The sequence below is a fragment of the Tetrao urogallus genome (genome assembly GCF_951394365.1).
Source record: "Tetrao urogallus genome assembly, chromosome: 2".
NCBI classification, from domain to species: domain Eukaryota; kingdom Metazoa; phylum Chordata; class Aves; order Galliformes; family Phasianidae; genus Tetrao; species Tetrao urogallus.
Window position 1 is genome coordinate 106,558,292 of NC_136814.1, and position 14,822 is coordinate 106,573,113.

General features: G+C 43.2%; 1 protein-coding gene across 1 annotated transcript in view; it reads left to right on the forward strand.

Annotated features, from left to right (window-relative positions):
* Positions 1-14,822, forward strand: part of PKHD1 (PKHD1 ciliary IPT domain containing fibrocystin/polyductin) — a gene marked incomplete at both ends in the record, with an annotated part of 221,724 nt that overhangs the window by 119,482 nt on the left and 87,420 nt on the right. Inside the window, 2 exons of the mRNA XM_079532472.1 lie at positions 9,246-9,423; positions 9,904-10,099. Coding sequence (XP_079388598.1) covers positions 9,246-9,423; positions 9,904-10,099 — 374 coding nt within the window. The remainder of the gene's footprint in view (positions 1-9,245; positions 9,424-9,903; positions 10,100-14,822) is intronic.

Sequence of the window (14,822 nt, forward strand, 5' to 3'; positions counted from 1 at the left end):
GGTTGGTCTCTTCTCACTGGTGACAGGACGAGGGGAAATGGCCTCAAGTTGTGCCAGGGGAGGTTTAGGTTGAATGTCAGGATTTGATTAAGAACCATTTGGGTGTGGTGCTCGGGGACATGATTTAGTGGTAGGTTGTTACTTAGGGCACTATGGTTAGGTCGTGGTTGGACTTGATGATCTTTAAGGTCTTTTCCAACCTGAGCAATTCTATGATTCTGTATTGACTCAAGATAGACTCTGCTGCTGTCTGCACGATCTCTTTGCTGAGGCTACTTGTTTTTGGCCAGGCAGTTCCCATGGCATGGCTTGAGAGAGAGGATAGGGACCATTTCCAATGGGCAATTTGGGTGCAGTCATCATGGCTTTGAGGAGGAGAACTCGCCTGTATGGACAACTACAGAGAGTATAAACATCCCTTGGCCTCCAGGCCAGAGAGCTCTCTTTTGTTTAATTGATTTACTAATTTAGAAATGGCCTGCTCATATTTAATTTGTTTTTTCTGAGGTTCTCAGCAAGCTGCTCACCCCATGTTACCTTGGTTTTCCACCTATAATCTCATCCTGGAGACAGGACATCACATTGTTCTTTGTACAGCATTACACTGACCTTTAAGTGGAGGTTGTGGTGTATTGCTATTTCGTCTCTCTTCAGCTTACCAGAGGGATATAAATGGGCATTTGTAGAACTGGGAATGTGGCTCAGTGTGGTCAGGGTGAAACTGATGGCTGAGCCTCAGCCACAATCAGAAATTTAGTGGGTGAGCTGGAAACTTTGCCAAGATCTTCTGACCGCTGAAATATAAAATAGCCACAGATTATGAGAACACCGCCCCGATGAGCAGACGCAGTCTTAAAATAACAGAAATTATTTTAATTTAATTAGAGTCTAAGTCATGGTCTGGATGTTTCCTCTTATGCTCACTGTGAGAGAGTTCCCCCCAAATTCCCAAAGAATGGGTGGTCATGAATAGATTGTTTTTCCACATCTTCAGCAGAATATTTCTGGCATCGTATTTCATTTCTGTGTTAGTTTCATGAAAAGCTGGGTTTGTGTATTATATTTTCTACTAAAACTAGATTCAGTGTTTTATTATTTCCCAGTCCCATCTCTCATACAATGAGCAGCCATATGGTACGGAATGTAGAATAACTTCATGATATATTTAGTTAAAAGAATACTTTCTGTCATTCTGTTCTGGCCATGTCTTTCTTACCTACCTCAAAAGGTCTTTGTGGTCTTTCATTTTGCTTTTATTTGTTTTCTGTGAGGTAAATGTAGACAATTCACATCAGCAAACCTTATTAAGACTGACCCAGATCACAACATAAGCATATTTTTTGATATGATTATAGATTACCATCAGTATTATGGCATCAGAAAGTGGTAGAAGGGAGATAGGAAATTCAAGAGTCAGCTTTCGTGATTGTGAGAGACAGAGCTTTACTGGCAACTAGATAATTGCTCTTCTGAATTAGATGAGATGCTGGTTTACACTTGACTGTGATAACACCTCTGTTTATATCCTGAAATAAAAATAACATTTTTTTTTGTCTTGGAACCCAAAGCATAAATGAATGAATCACTTTACAGATGGGCAGGTGAACCAAAAACTCATATGAACGAATTCAAATTGAGTCAAAGCCATACACACTTAGATATCATCCTGAAGTACATGCGGTCACCATGTGGGCACTAATGTGTCCTAGAGCAGGTAATTCCTTCCTGCATCAAAAGGTAGTTAAGGAGCAAATGTAAATATGGGTTTGAGTCCTGATCTACACTTTATTTCCCCATAAATTTCTTCAGAGTTTTGGGTAAATCATATCAAGGGAATCAGGCACTTCTCAGCCAACCTTTCTTTCCTTTTATAATTATTCATGTGCATGAACTGAGAGTCAACCTAAGTCAAAGATAATCAGCAGTCTGGATAGCAGAGATCAGTGTTAAGCCTGGAAGACAGAGCATCCTGTCTGTGCTGCTTCCAGATCCTCTTTCCTGAGCAGCTCCTACCAGCCAAGTCACTGTCATATTTAGGTGACTGTATGAACAGAAGCAGCAGCTGTTCTGAGCAGTGAGTAAGGGATGCCTTGCTCCAAAAAGGAGTTGGTGGAGAAGCAAGGTGGAAAGTGAAAGGACCTGGAAAGTCTGAAGGATGCAAGTCAGTTAGTGAACTATGACATGGCTGTGAAAGGAAGGAGAGGAGAGGAGAGGAGGGGAGGGGAAAGGGAAAGGGAAAGGGAAAGGGAAAGGGAAAGGGAAAGGGAAAGGGAAAGGGAAAGGGAAAGGGAAAGGGAAAGGGAAAGGGAAAGGGAAAGGGAAAGGGAAAGGGAGAATTTTGTCCAGATGTATTTGAAGAGTGTTTGCAATAAAAAGGGAATTGTTTGGGATTAGTATAACAAAACGTGACTGGGAGCAATTGGCAGCAGTTGAGCAGACAGAAGAAGAAAGATAGGCTGGGTGACAGGAAGGTTTTCCTAGCAATGCAGTCTCTTGGACTCCTCTCAGTAAAAGGATGAAAGTACTGTTGCTTGGATTTCTTTAGTTTCTGATGAGCAAAGAATTAAATGTAGCTCTGGAAGTAATCTTTCCACAGTGCTCTGCCAGCCCAAGAGTACATAAACCTGTCAACTCTGCAGCCTGCTAGTTCCTGGTTGTGCTTCATTAGGCTCCTAGTTCTTCCTCACCATTTATGCAAAGTCCCTACAGCTGGGAAGATGGGGACTGTGAAAACCATGGATGAAAAAATGGGATGTGAGCCTCTAAGTCCAGGCTTTAAGATTGGGAAACACATTTGTTGACCATCAGACTGAAGTGTCAACATAACAGCATCCTCACTTTGATATGAACTTACTCTGAGCAAGGAGATGATTTCAGGCAGTAGCAATTAAATAATTGCTTGGTAGCCCTCTCTTGGTGCAGGTCTTTGTGCTCCTGGATAAAAAGCGTGAGGGACTTGGCGTGTTTATTTGTTTCCCCCTGAGGACTGGACTCCAGATTCAAAAATCTTAAAGTCTGAGGGAGGATTTCGCAAGAGAAGTCCTGGTATGGTAAGGTGGTTGGTCAGAGAACCAAACAGCATCTGATGGTCCTGTTTGGGAAGGAGTTTGGACCAGATGACCCCTCAGGATTCATCCCAAGTTCAGCCATTCTGTGGTTTACTCACACAGGAGGGAGATGGCTTGGCACAGCGTAGTTACCATTATCTCAGCAGCCTCAAGCTCGTTTCCTGACTTTGAGGACAACCAGCAAGGCTTGGCCACAGCTGCGTTATGCACCTTCTTAGCCTTCAAAAGATCAGGAAAGTTGTATCAGTGCTGCCTTTTAGCAAAGTTCCCATTTGGGATTTGTCTGGGGGAGGATCGGTTGACACAAGCCCAAAGCACGTCCAGTTACAATGTGGTCAATTGAATGTAGGCACCCCGCTGTCTATCTGTCTATTCTGTTTAATTTACCAGGGTACAATAGCATGTTGGCACCATCTTTTCCACAAGATGTGTCTGGAAAACGTCTGAGTTTTTTATTTCATTTTTTTTTTTTTTGAGGAAAACCTTGGGAACCCATTTTTGTTGTTATAGAAAACAAGAATGTTAAGCAGTTGCTGACTCCCCGTCTTGAATTACTGCACTCAACAACTTCCAGAGCAACAGGGATCCATTTCCAAATCTGCATTGCTGTAACAATGCCTTCTCCACAAAGTCCAGTTGAAAGTTAAACTAATGTGTCACTTAAACACTCTTTAAAGAGGGTTTTTATGTCTTTTAAAAATGTAATTGAAGCTTATAAAAGTCTTTATAAATTTATATGTGGGAAAGTTATTGAGTAATCTGAAGAACAGCTTATGCCATGGCACAGTGCAGCATGGCTGCAGGCTAGATACGGCTGCTCCAAATGCCACTGCTACCCATATTATGGAGAAAATATGAGTCTCTATTAATATTAAAACAAATTTTCATTAAAAAATTGTCATAACGTGATTAAGTGACTTTTAAAGTTTCTTCACATTATGCATAATTTTTACAAGAGGAGTGCATTAGAATAATCGGCAGCCAGACAGCACCTCGTGGCCAAGGGGATTCCAAACACTGCAACCTCGTGTACCAGGAGGAAGTTTGCCTCTTGTTCCCTTTCATTGGCTTTTCCCTTCTCCCTGCAGAAAGCTGGGTCTTGCTCAGCACCAGTCATGTCGTTTGAGCCTTTTATTGTTTCCCTCTTCTTCGTCTGCTGCAGAGGAAAAGATTAACTTCTTCTTTATAGCCTTAATTCTTAAATCTGGTCTAATATCCTCTCCTGTAGTGCATGCATTCAGTTGCTGCACACCCAGCCGTTGCTGATGGGTTAGAGTGAAAAGAATAGCATACCCCCTACGTCTGGGTCTTTGAGTCTTGAAGAGAGTTCAAACAGTTACTCTCGTTTTGCTTTTCCTTTGATATTTACTTACTGTGGTGCCTCCAGATGAACACCCGCCTGCTGTGAAACACCCTGACTGTCACTGTTGTTTTTTACTCAATGTGTACGTGCTCAGTTGCTCTCTGGTAGTATAACCTCCCTGCGTACATGATGGGATTCACACATGGGGCAGCATGCGTGCTCACTTGGCCTCATGGAATAGCCTTTCTCAGTGGCATCACATAGAAGCAAATATTTAAGGGTTGGCTTTTGAGTGTTCAGTCCACAAGCACATCAGCTGAGCTTCAGAGCTTCATCTCTGCCAGCTCACCAAAGAGAGATTTGCTTCCCAGTGCAGGACCTCTTGATATTTGTCTTACACCTTAGAGTATTTGCAATAAAGCTGTATCCTCTACAGGCTTATGAGTATGCAAGATGTGTCCTTGAGCCTAGCCCTCGGCTTGGCTATTGGCTCCAGTGTTCCTAGGTGCAGAGGGAGGTATTTAGCATTGAGGCAGAGTTTGATAGTCCTGTGCTTTCTTTGCCTTCAATGAAAAGCTATTTGGATGCTTCTTATGGGCTGAATAGATTCATGCCCAGTCTACCAGCTGGGCATGCTATCATAACCAAAGAATTATTAGTCCAAAAATTGCATTAATTTTTACAGGATTGAGTGGGCAATGAGAGTGCTGTAAAAACATGCTCCAAGTACATGCATCCAAATGTTAAGATTCTTGTTGGGTGCTTCAGAACTCCACCTGATGTGGGATAAGTGGAGTGACTAAGCTGCCATCTGCAGGTCTTTGCTGTGCTTACACTGCAGAGTTGTTTGAGCTGCTTGCTTACTGGCCATATTCCGGCTCAGAATGCATTCCTAATTTTAGTTCTCCTTAAAATACCAGCCTGTAAATTGTAGAAGCTGGTGAACTGATCATAGAACAGGAATAAGTTAGGAAGACAGAAGCAGGTAGCTTGAAAGCTACCTTAAAAGGTGCCCTCTTAGCTTGTCGTTCACAACCCTTCCAGTTGCTGACATCATCTCAGTTCTTCTGCACTGCAAAGTCTAAAGGCCTATCCCATAATAGCCGCTCAGGACTGGGGACAGCAATCTTCTTAGTTTCCTGAAGATCTCTGCCTACAGAAGCCCACTGACGATAAGGAGTCACAATACAAGTCAGGCTTGAAACAAGGTATGTCTCAACAAAGATAAGTACATTTATTGAAAGCATATGAAAATTCAGATTCTTGGCAATTAAACTAAAATGTAAAGCAAAAGTAAAATAAAGCTCTTGGGCCTAGCATCAAACATGTAAAGGGTTTGCTGTGGCCATAATTTGGGATTAGCCTCCATTTGGCCAACAATAAATGAGTTGCTATAAACATTTGGTGTCCTGTTTGAAGTGAGATGCTGTATTGTTTCCTGTTTTAGGAAAGGGATAATCATAAGGGATTATTACTCAGATCTATCAAACAGAAAGCAGTTAGAGCTGAGCACAGCGTCTGCCTTTGTACGCACAGATATGGACCCTTAGGATAAGGAAGCTAATGGTAAACATAAACAGGAGAGTTAATATTTGTTCTCCTTGATGTTGTGGATTGGTTTCACAAATCCTTGGAGGGCCATCTATGCCGAGCAGTTGTGCACAATGCACTTGAGCTGCATTATGTAACAGTTTATGTGATTACCATTGGTAAACTGTTGCTCAGACTGTAAAGTCTTATCTAGCAATCCTGCCATATTTCTAGAGAAAATTGCTCCTTAATTGAAACCTGCTTCTATATAAAAATACAGCCTTTTCAATGAGTCATCCTTTTTTTCTTTTTTTTTTGCCTCTTACAGTTTGTGAAGGCTTCCAGCAGTTTAAAGTGAGGGTTAATTTTGCATTAAGACCATTGCCTCCTAGTTTCTTTCAAATAAAGCCAGAGGAAGTTCGGGGGAAGGCTCTTTCCTCTGATAATGAAGCTCTCCATGTTAATGATGCGTGCAGGCTCCCTCAGATCCTCTGAATTAGAAATACTTGTGTGTGCGAGCACTACTCTGCTCCATTAACATTAAGGAGAGGTAGATTGGTGGCTATTTAGGGCACAGTGAAATCGCTGGCTATTTAGGGCAAATGGAAATGGTGCTAATTGTGGCTGGCAATTCCATTAGTAAAGTACTTCCATTTTGGTGTCTGTTTGGCAGATAGGTGAACAAACAAGCACAATCCTTTCAAGGGGAGTGTAGTGTCAAGCTCATTATTTCCTTGTACGAATGTTCTGTGCAGAATTGCATTTTCCATGTTCCTTCCAATTTTTTTGGTGTGTGTGCGTTGACTCTATGTCAGGAGTGGAACGTGAAAAGCAAGAACGTGGTGTGCCATGTCAAGAAAATCCCAGATGTTTCTGGCCATGAGATGCCAGGCAGTCTTTCTCTCCTGCTCCCTTTCCTTCCAGGTCGTGAACAAACTTCCCAATGAAAGTGAGGGAACCCAGACTACCTTGCTATATGCATGAAAAGTGTTTTCTTGGGAAAAGCGGTTCAAGCAGTCTGATCAGGCTTCTCCAGCAATCATAGCATGGCTTGGGTTGGAAGGGACCCCAAGGATCATAAAGTTCCAGACCCCCATCAATGAAAAATAAAGAGCAAAATGGCAAGGATTTACATGGCACAGGGGACGTGTCAGACTCTGTCTCTTGCTGTGGCACTGTGTACCTTGGTAACTCGATAAGACAATGCTGATGTACAACATAGTTTAATGTTGCACCACACCATGTTTGGCATGCTACTGCTGCTAAAAATGTACTCCTGAATACCTGTGCGGGTGCTGATAGCTGCGGCAGTAATGTGCTTGTTGTCATTTACTTGCTTAATTAGCAGCCTAATATCCTGGTCTAGCTAATGCCTATAAGAGGAGGTTTATTAGTAGTACGAAAGCAGTTTAAGCCTTATAAACTCCTTCCAGTCAGTTTCATTGGTCTGCCAATATCTTCTGGTTGAGTGATTCTTCGCTGATTCACACTTCCCCTGTTTACCACTGCTGTTTCTCAGCTGAATGTTTCCGGGTAATCAGAAAGCCCTTTGCCAACATGACAGGCACCAGAACAGCAAAGCAAAATTGGAAATGATTTTAAAAGAGGAAAAAACAAAACAATCTGCAGGCAACCCACCTTCAAGGTGCCTGCTACTGTAATTATTGTCCCCTTAGAGAGGAGGAACAAAAGAGCCCCCAAAATTACAGATACAGTAAATCACATTAAGAGATGACATCTACTTCAGCGTTGTCTGTCTTGAGAAAGAGGCCTGCATCCAGTCTGGAGCACTGAGTAATGTTCTGAGATACCTCATTTTGGTATAGTACTCTGAGAATGAGAAATACTCCTTCAGATATGCTAAAAGGATTTTTTATTTTTAGCTCGGTGTCAGCTCAAATGCCAAAACGAAGTGGACTAAAGGTGAAATGGCCAACTTGCCTCGATTCTGCAGCAGCATTTGATTCATTCATAAATCTGCTGCGTTCATCGTGGCAGACTCACAGCCCCAAGGTATCTTGGCAAGCCAGCGAGGCTTCTCCACAGCTGAGAATGAGATCTGAAGTCCTGGGACATTTATCTCTAGCAATTCCCTATGCACAAAATGTAGAAGAGGCAGATACGACCTTAGTTCAGTGCCTAAAATTAAGATCTAAAATTCCAGCTGCTGTTATGTCACTCTTCCTACATGTTTCACACATCACATGCACCTGGGTGTTGTGTACATTTTGATTGAAACAATATTTTAGCACCTTCAATCTTGAAGATTAACCATTACTTTTCTGTTGACATTTAATGGAAGTGGCATGATTCTCTTACAGAATAAGACTGTCCAGGTTGCTTTACATGTCAACAGGGCCCTCTGTGGTGTCTTCTATGGTATGAAAACACAAAGACATTCTCAGTCTTAATTCCAGAGCTAAAGCAGTGGCACAGTGTAGCCAACCAGAGCATAATTTCAGCCATAGTTTCCCTCAGTTTCGAGAGCTGTTGCAGAAATGCAAGATGTTGAGGACTAGAATATAGGTCTTTGTATTGAAGCAGTTTCTAATCAGATGATGAATCAAACGTGGATATTCAATGTCTGAACATCAAAAGGGTTAAATGCCTTTCATCTTTATCACAGAATCATTCAGGTTAGGAAAGACCTCCAAGATCCCCAAGCCCAACCCCAGCCCACTGACCACGTCTCAGTGCCACATCCCTACGGTTCTGAAACATCTCCAAGGTGACCCCCCACCTCCCTGGCAGCTGTGCCACTGCATCACCGCTCTTCTAAGGAGCAATATTCCCTGATATCCAACCTTATCCTTTCTTTTGTGTAGTTTGTTGGTTTCAATAAGCCAGTTCCTGAAAGCTGAGTGTTCCGTATTTTTAGACATTACAATACACAACCTGGCATCTTGGGGAAATTAGCAATCTTCCTAATAAGAATCTCAAAAAATCAAGGTCAGTTTAGCATAATTTGAAAAAAAAGTCCATGTGCAGGAAAATGGTGGAATTTGCCCCTGAAGAGAAAGCATTGTAAAATTTTTGCCATACTCAAGACTGGTAGTTACGCCCATTTCAGCCTCAATTCATGATATTATTAATACTGCTGATGGATACTACTATCATTGATAGTGTTGAGTTTTTTCCTCTGAGTAATTCAAGCATGGAAAGTACTAGTGAAAAACAGAAACAGTGTTAAGTTCTCATCTGGATGCTGAGAGAAAGCGTATATTTACTACAGTATTCAAATAAAAATCAAACTGTAAAGGTTTATTGTTGTAAATTAAAATGTAAAGGTTGCAAAATGACAAAGATGAGTAACAAAAAGGGATTATATTCTATTTTTCCTCCAGAAGAGAGGCTCCAGAGACTCCCTACAATTTAACTGTGATTGACAGTAGGAATAAGACAACCACAGTCAATTATGTCCCTGACACTCTCTCAGACCTGCATGGCTGGATGTGTCTGCTCCTGGATAAAGAGACCTACACACTGACATTTGACAGCCCTTCGGTCAGCAAGCAGCTCCAGGTAACACAGACATTTTTTGTAATTTGTACATTATATTTAGACAATATAATCGTTCATTCTTCTTTCTGGGTGGGCAGAGAGAAAATCTCTTTACATTTGTAAGCAGAGCTCAAATACGGTGACCTAACTCTGAAGCCCTCAGAAGTAACCTGGAGTAGGAATAAGGTTTTGAATGTAGTGGATTAAAGTGTGGTGTGAAGAAATTAACAGAATTCATATTATCTTAAAACATCACAAAGCATAGTTTTCTGAAGGTATTATTCCTCTGTATCTTTTAAGGTGACAAAGGGAGATGATTTTATCTGCATTCATCATCACCTCCTACTTAATTTTACCTACTCAGTTCCAGAGATCTCAATACGTATTGCTCAGAAAAGTCTTTTGCCCATGTGGAACACCATCCCCTTTATTCCTCTTATACTACAATCTGTAGAACTCTAATCACAGAGACAGACATGTTTATTTTGGCTCTTCCTCTAGTATTCAGTCACATTTAGCAACTTCACAACTGGAAATTACTTGCTGGTGGAACACAAGGATCTTCCTGCCCAGCCTGAGGTTGTGGTGTCCTGTGGGAAAAGGACTGGACAGCCACTCCAATCTCTGCCTTCCTATGGTCATCACAGGAGCTGTGACTGGTATCTCGACAGCACACTGAGGAAGCTAACCTACTTGGGTAAGTATGATGGCAGAGCTGAATCTTTTCAATTGAAGCCACTGGACGCTATGGAGCCTTAGCCATTAGGTTTTGCAGTGGCCTTTCAGTAAGTGAGCAGTCCTTCAGTAAGACCAGTGAAATGGGTAAGTGTGTGCACATCAGGTCAGTATCCATCTGACGCCCGTTCTAACAACAACTGGAATGTGTCATTAACAGTGCCCGATGTGGCATCAGTTGAATTTCAATTGGTCTTCTGGAGTGGAAAAAGCATTAAATTCCACTAATGATCTCTGGTGACAGCCGGTCCCATATCACACATATCATTTATAAACCAGGTGCAGTTTATCCAGGATGGAGCCCACTGAAGGCAAAAGGATTTCGCTGTGCGAGGCTTTTTCCTGTGATTGTAAACTTTCAAAAGCAACACAAACTTTTATTTATGAGTGTCACATTTGTACATTGGATCATGAAATATGGTGGTCTCTCCATCAGAAAGTTCAGGTATTTTATGATATTTAATGGAATTGCCAGCATCTTCAAATTTAATTTATTCTTTTATAATGCAAACAGTTTCCATAATTCCTGTTCTCAAGTCACTTTTTTTAAAAAGGTCTAAGTTCTGTGTGTGGAAGGAAAAATAATGATGGTTGCAATCAATAATTGCAGAATCTGGAATCACAAAGGCACTTGAGTGAAGTGGAGTTCACTTCATGAAGCACAGCTTCTTGATCATCATACAGGAAAACTGAAGTGTCAAGATGGCTGAAATTCACAGGAACAGAACATTTTGTCACTGATCTGATGAATTTCTTTCATGAATTGTTCTTGGTTTATACTGTTGAGATGGCGTGCAAATGACTTTCTCTTGTGGGGTGTCTATAGGGAAACACAGCTGGAATGAAGGCAGGTAATCCTCTAAGCTTGGTCTTTAGTATCAATGAAATAATTCAGTGTACATTTCAAGAGACGTGAAGAGGCCTATCCCTTAACATCAGTTTGAAGGCTCACACTAGCTGCATCTATCTCTGGTCCTGAGGCCAACTGGCACTGCACAGCTTGTGTCCATACAGCTTAACATTTTCTCTCTTAAAACAGGCTGGATGCACCCAGGCTTCAAATTAGGAAAGATCCCTGTCCTGTGCTAACTCTCAAATCATAATGGCCACCATCTGGGAAAGTGCATTGGTCTGGGCCAAAGCTCTGCCAGGAGCTTGGCCAGCAATATAACCTTATAGAATATGGGGAGCCAGCTCTTAGTTCCATAACTTGGCTTTATTTAGTCTGCTAGTACAGCTGTTGAGCCTAACTCTGGTCCAAAATCATGTTAGATATCCACTACAAAACAAACGAACAAACAAAAAATTCTTTGTTTTGTTTTAATTGTTTCAGTTTTCTAACAGCACAGATTTGTTCTTTCAAATATAAAAGTCAACCACATTCAGTTTGGGTATCTTGAGCTGCACTTTCATAAACAGAGCAGCATGGGAAAGCTCAGAAGATATTTATTGACCTCTTACAATTGCTGGGGAAAGGGATGGGCTTGAGAAGACCAGGAAAAAATGATCAGGCCAGCACATATCACTCTTGCATGTTGGATACATTCTTGTTCCTCATCTGCTTTCCTTTCATTTGATTCATATGATATGAAGAGCTCAATGCTATTTCTCATTTTGATATACCGAGAAACAATCAGAATACACCAAGGAAAATTTATGGCAACGCCTAACATGTATAAGTCATGCAATGAACATTTTCAGCTTTGGCTAGCACTGAGATCAATAATTCAGTGTTGGGTAACTAATACCTACCGCTGTTGGTAGGGTAAAAGTGTGAAAGAAAGTGTGTGGATTCCTAGCCCTGGTGTGCCGTTTAATTTCTCTCCTCATCTCGTGTGTGCAGGATGAGGGTGAGGATAATTAGCCATCAGAGCAGCCTCGTGGCATGTGGCATTCCAATCACTCAAGGTCCTTAGAAGATGGTCAGGCGTCCTTTCAGAGAGGTGTGCTCCAGCTCTGTGAGAAGCTATTAGAATCCTCGTAGGCTGGGATTAGTGCTCCATAGGAGGTTGGAGAAGTCGACCACAGTCCCTTCTGGCACTGGTATCCTACAAGGTCCACGCAGCGACCTGGAGAGGATAGCACTTGGGGCTCTGGCCTTCAGAACGCTTTCCCACCCCGCTCTGCGAGCTGTTTTTATTTTTTAGTTACATTTAACTATATGAAATAATTGGCCAGCTAATTAATCCCGTTTACAAGCTTTGTCGGATTCTTCAGCTGTCAGTCATGCCCGAGCCTGCGGCCGGCGTTTAGTCTCAGCTCCCTCCTTCATGTGACTTGGTCTCCATGGCTACAGGCTGCATCTGCTGACACCCCACTCTCTATTTACTGCTTAATTAAGAATTTCACGCTCAGCCCTTATCTGCTGCTAAGAACAAGAACACACTGTTAAGAAACTCCAAATTTAGGTCTGCGGCACAAGGAAAGCATTTCTTGTAGCCCTGCCTGTGTGGAGCCTCTTTAACTACCCTCTTGGCAACCGCGCTGCCACCCTTCAATCAAAAATCATTAAATGGGGCAGAGATAATGAGCATGTAGCATATCAAAAGGAGGATGTTTGCTCGGGCTAAGGAGGAAAAGCTGTAAGGGCCCATAAGCAGCCGCCACTTCAAAGGGAGCAGGGGCTGATAAAGAGTCATTTGTTCCTGTTTGACTTATGTAAAAGGTCTGGTATGTTGGAGGCCCGTCTCGCAGACGCGGGTCCCCCCTCTCGCTGCTCGTGTGTCAGCAGCCGGGCAGCTGGGCCCAAACGCCATCAGCCCAAGCATGTAATCACCCGACCCCGCGCCCACAATGGGCACTTGTAGGGGGTGGACGGGGGACAATGGGGACACAATTATTGCAGCTGCTTCGGGAGGGCCATCATTCTTCCTGCAGAACGGCGTAGGCCCTGGCAGGGCGGAGGGGAGAGCTCCGGCGTATTATTCATACTCTGACTTTGGGAAGCACATCGCCGCACCGGTGGGGTTTCGACAGCTGCTTGTGTCCCGCTTCGTCCTAATAATTGTACATTCTGTCAGGGGTCAGCTTACTTTTGACCCTCTGCCTTTGTGCCCGCCGGGACGCCTTTTAGGGCGAACGGTGGGGAAGTGGCAGGGCTGCGTTACATCCAAAATTAACGTCAGTAAATACGGATCAGATGCCAGCTCATTCATGGGCAGGCTCCCGAATTCACACAAGGGGGAGGGGGGAAAAAAAAGAGGAGGAGAAGGGGAGGGAAGACCCTGTGGAGGAGGAGATATTGTTATTCAAATGAAGAGGGCAGCTGAGCAAGGCCACCTTGGCTCATGGATGACTTGGGCGTTGTGCACGCTCCCCCTGTCCAGAATTGCCCAGTGACATGCAAGTGTTTCTCTATGGGGAAGGAAAAAAAAAGCCTGATACAAAAGGCAAGAAAACGTACCGTATGGAGGGGATTAAAGGAGTTAAGTTGCCTTGATGCGTTGCTTGCTCACACTTTTGTAAATGAGACGCAGGCGTGGGTCCATATTGGGGGTGCTGAATGGGGAGAAATCACTGTGATGGGGGAGCACTGCTGTGATGTGGGGCACCTGTGCTGAGATCCTGCTAACAAAGGTGCTTGCTGCTACCTACATATGTCACCTCTGTTTACCAGTTCCCTTTAGAAATAATCTTTTCAGACCAAGAAGAATTGGCATTCAAGGAGGGAGAGCCCCATTTCCCTGCTAGTGCTGAATGAGGGGAAGTGAGGACTCGGACCATCTTGGTCTGAGGAATCTGGGGAGAATCCAGTCTCTTTGACACCATCAGATTTGCTCTGATGCTTCTCAGTCTTTGTAGCATCCCCTTTTGTTTCTCTGGGGCACGCCATGTTGTGATAGAGGTGCTCCTCAGTGACAGGCTTTGAATTGATGTGTGGCTTCCCTCTAGGGGCAGGGGCGGTTTAGGTTGGATATGAGGAGGAAGTTTTTCCCCCAGAGGGTGGTGAGGCACTGGAACAGGTTGCCCGAGGAGGCTGTGGATGCCCCATCCCTGCAGGCATTCAAGGCCAGGCTGGATATGGCTCTGGGCAGCCTGGCCTGCTGGTTGGTGACCTGCACACAGCAGGGGGTTGGAACTGGATGAGCAATGTGGTCCTTTGCAACCCAGGCCATTCTATGTTTCCCAAATGCTGTTTCAGGAGGGCAGCCTTCATGTGGAATGACCACATTGTACCAGAAAAACCCTTCTTGTAACAGGAGAGGTGGAAAGAAACATCACACTGTGGGACATCTGGGATATTTTTAGGAGAAATGTCCTGTGTAAATGACAGTAATAACGTTATGAGCTTTTTAAGTCTGTTACAAATACGAGCATATGGTGCCACAGCGTGGGATTGCTCCTTGGTTAAGGTCTCTGGGCAATAGTGGAATTGGCTGCAAACCAGAGAGATGTTGCTTCCTTTTTGTTCACTTCTGAAGTGTTTAAACTATTTTCTTTTGGAATAAAACAAAGCATTGGCTTGCTCTATCTCTCCATCCAACATGGCTTTTTTTTTTTTTTTCTGAAATGCAAGCACTTGTCATGAGCAATATTGTGAACATCTCTGGAAGGATTATCAAACTTTTTCTTGACCCCAAATGCATTTTTTTCCTTAGACACAGCTTTTACGGAGACAGGTCACCCTGCTGACTTTGCTCAGGCTGCTCATGTGTGAGCTGTTAAGAGGGCCTGAGGCTGGATCT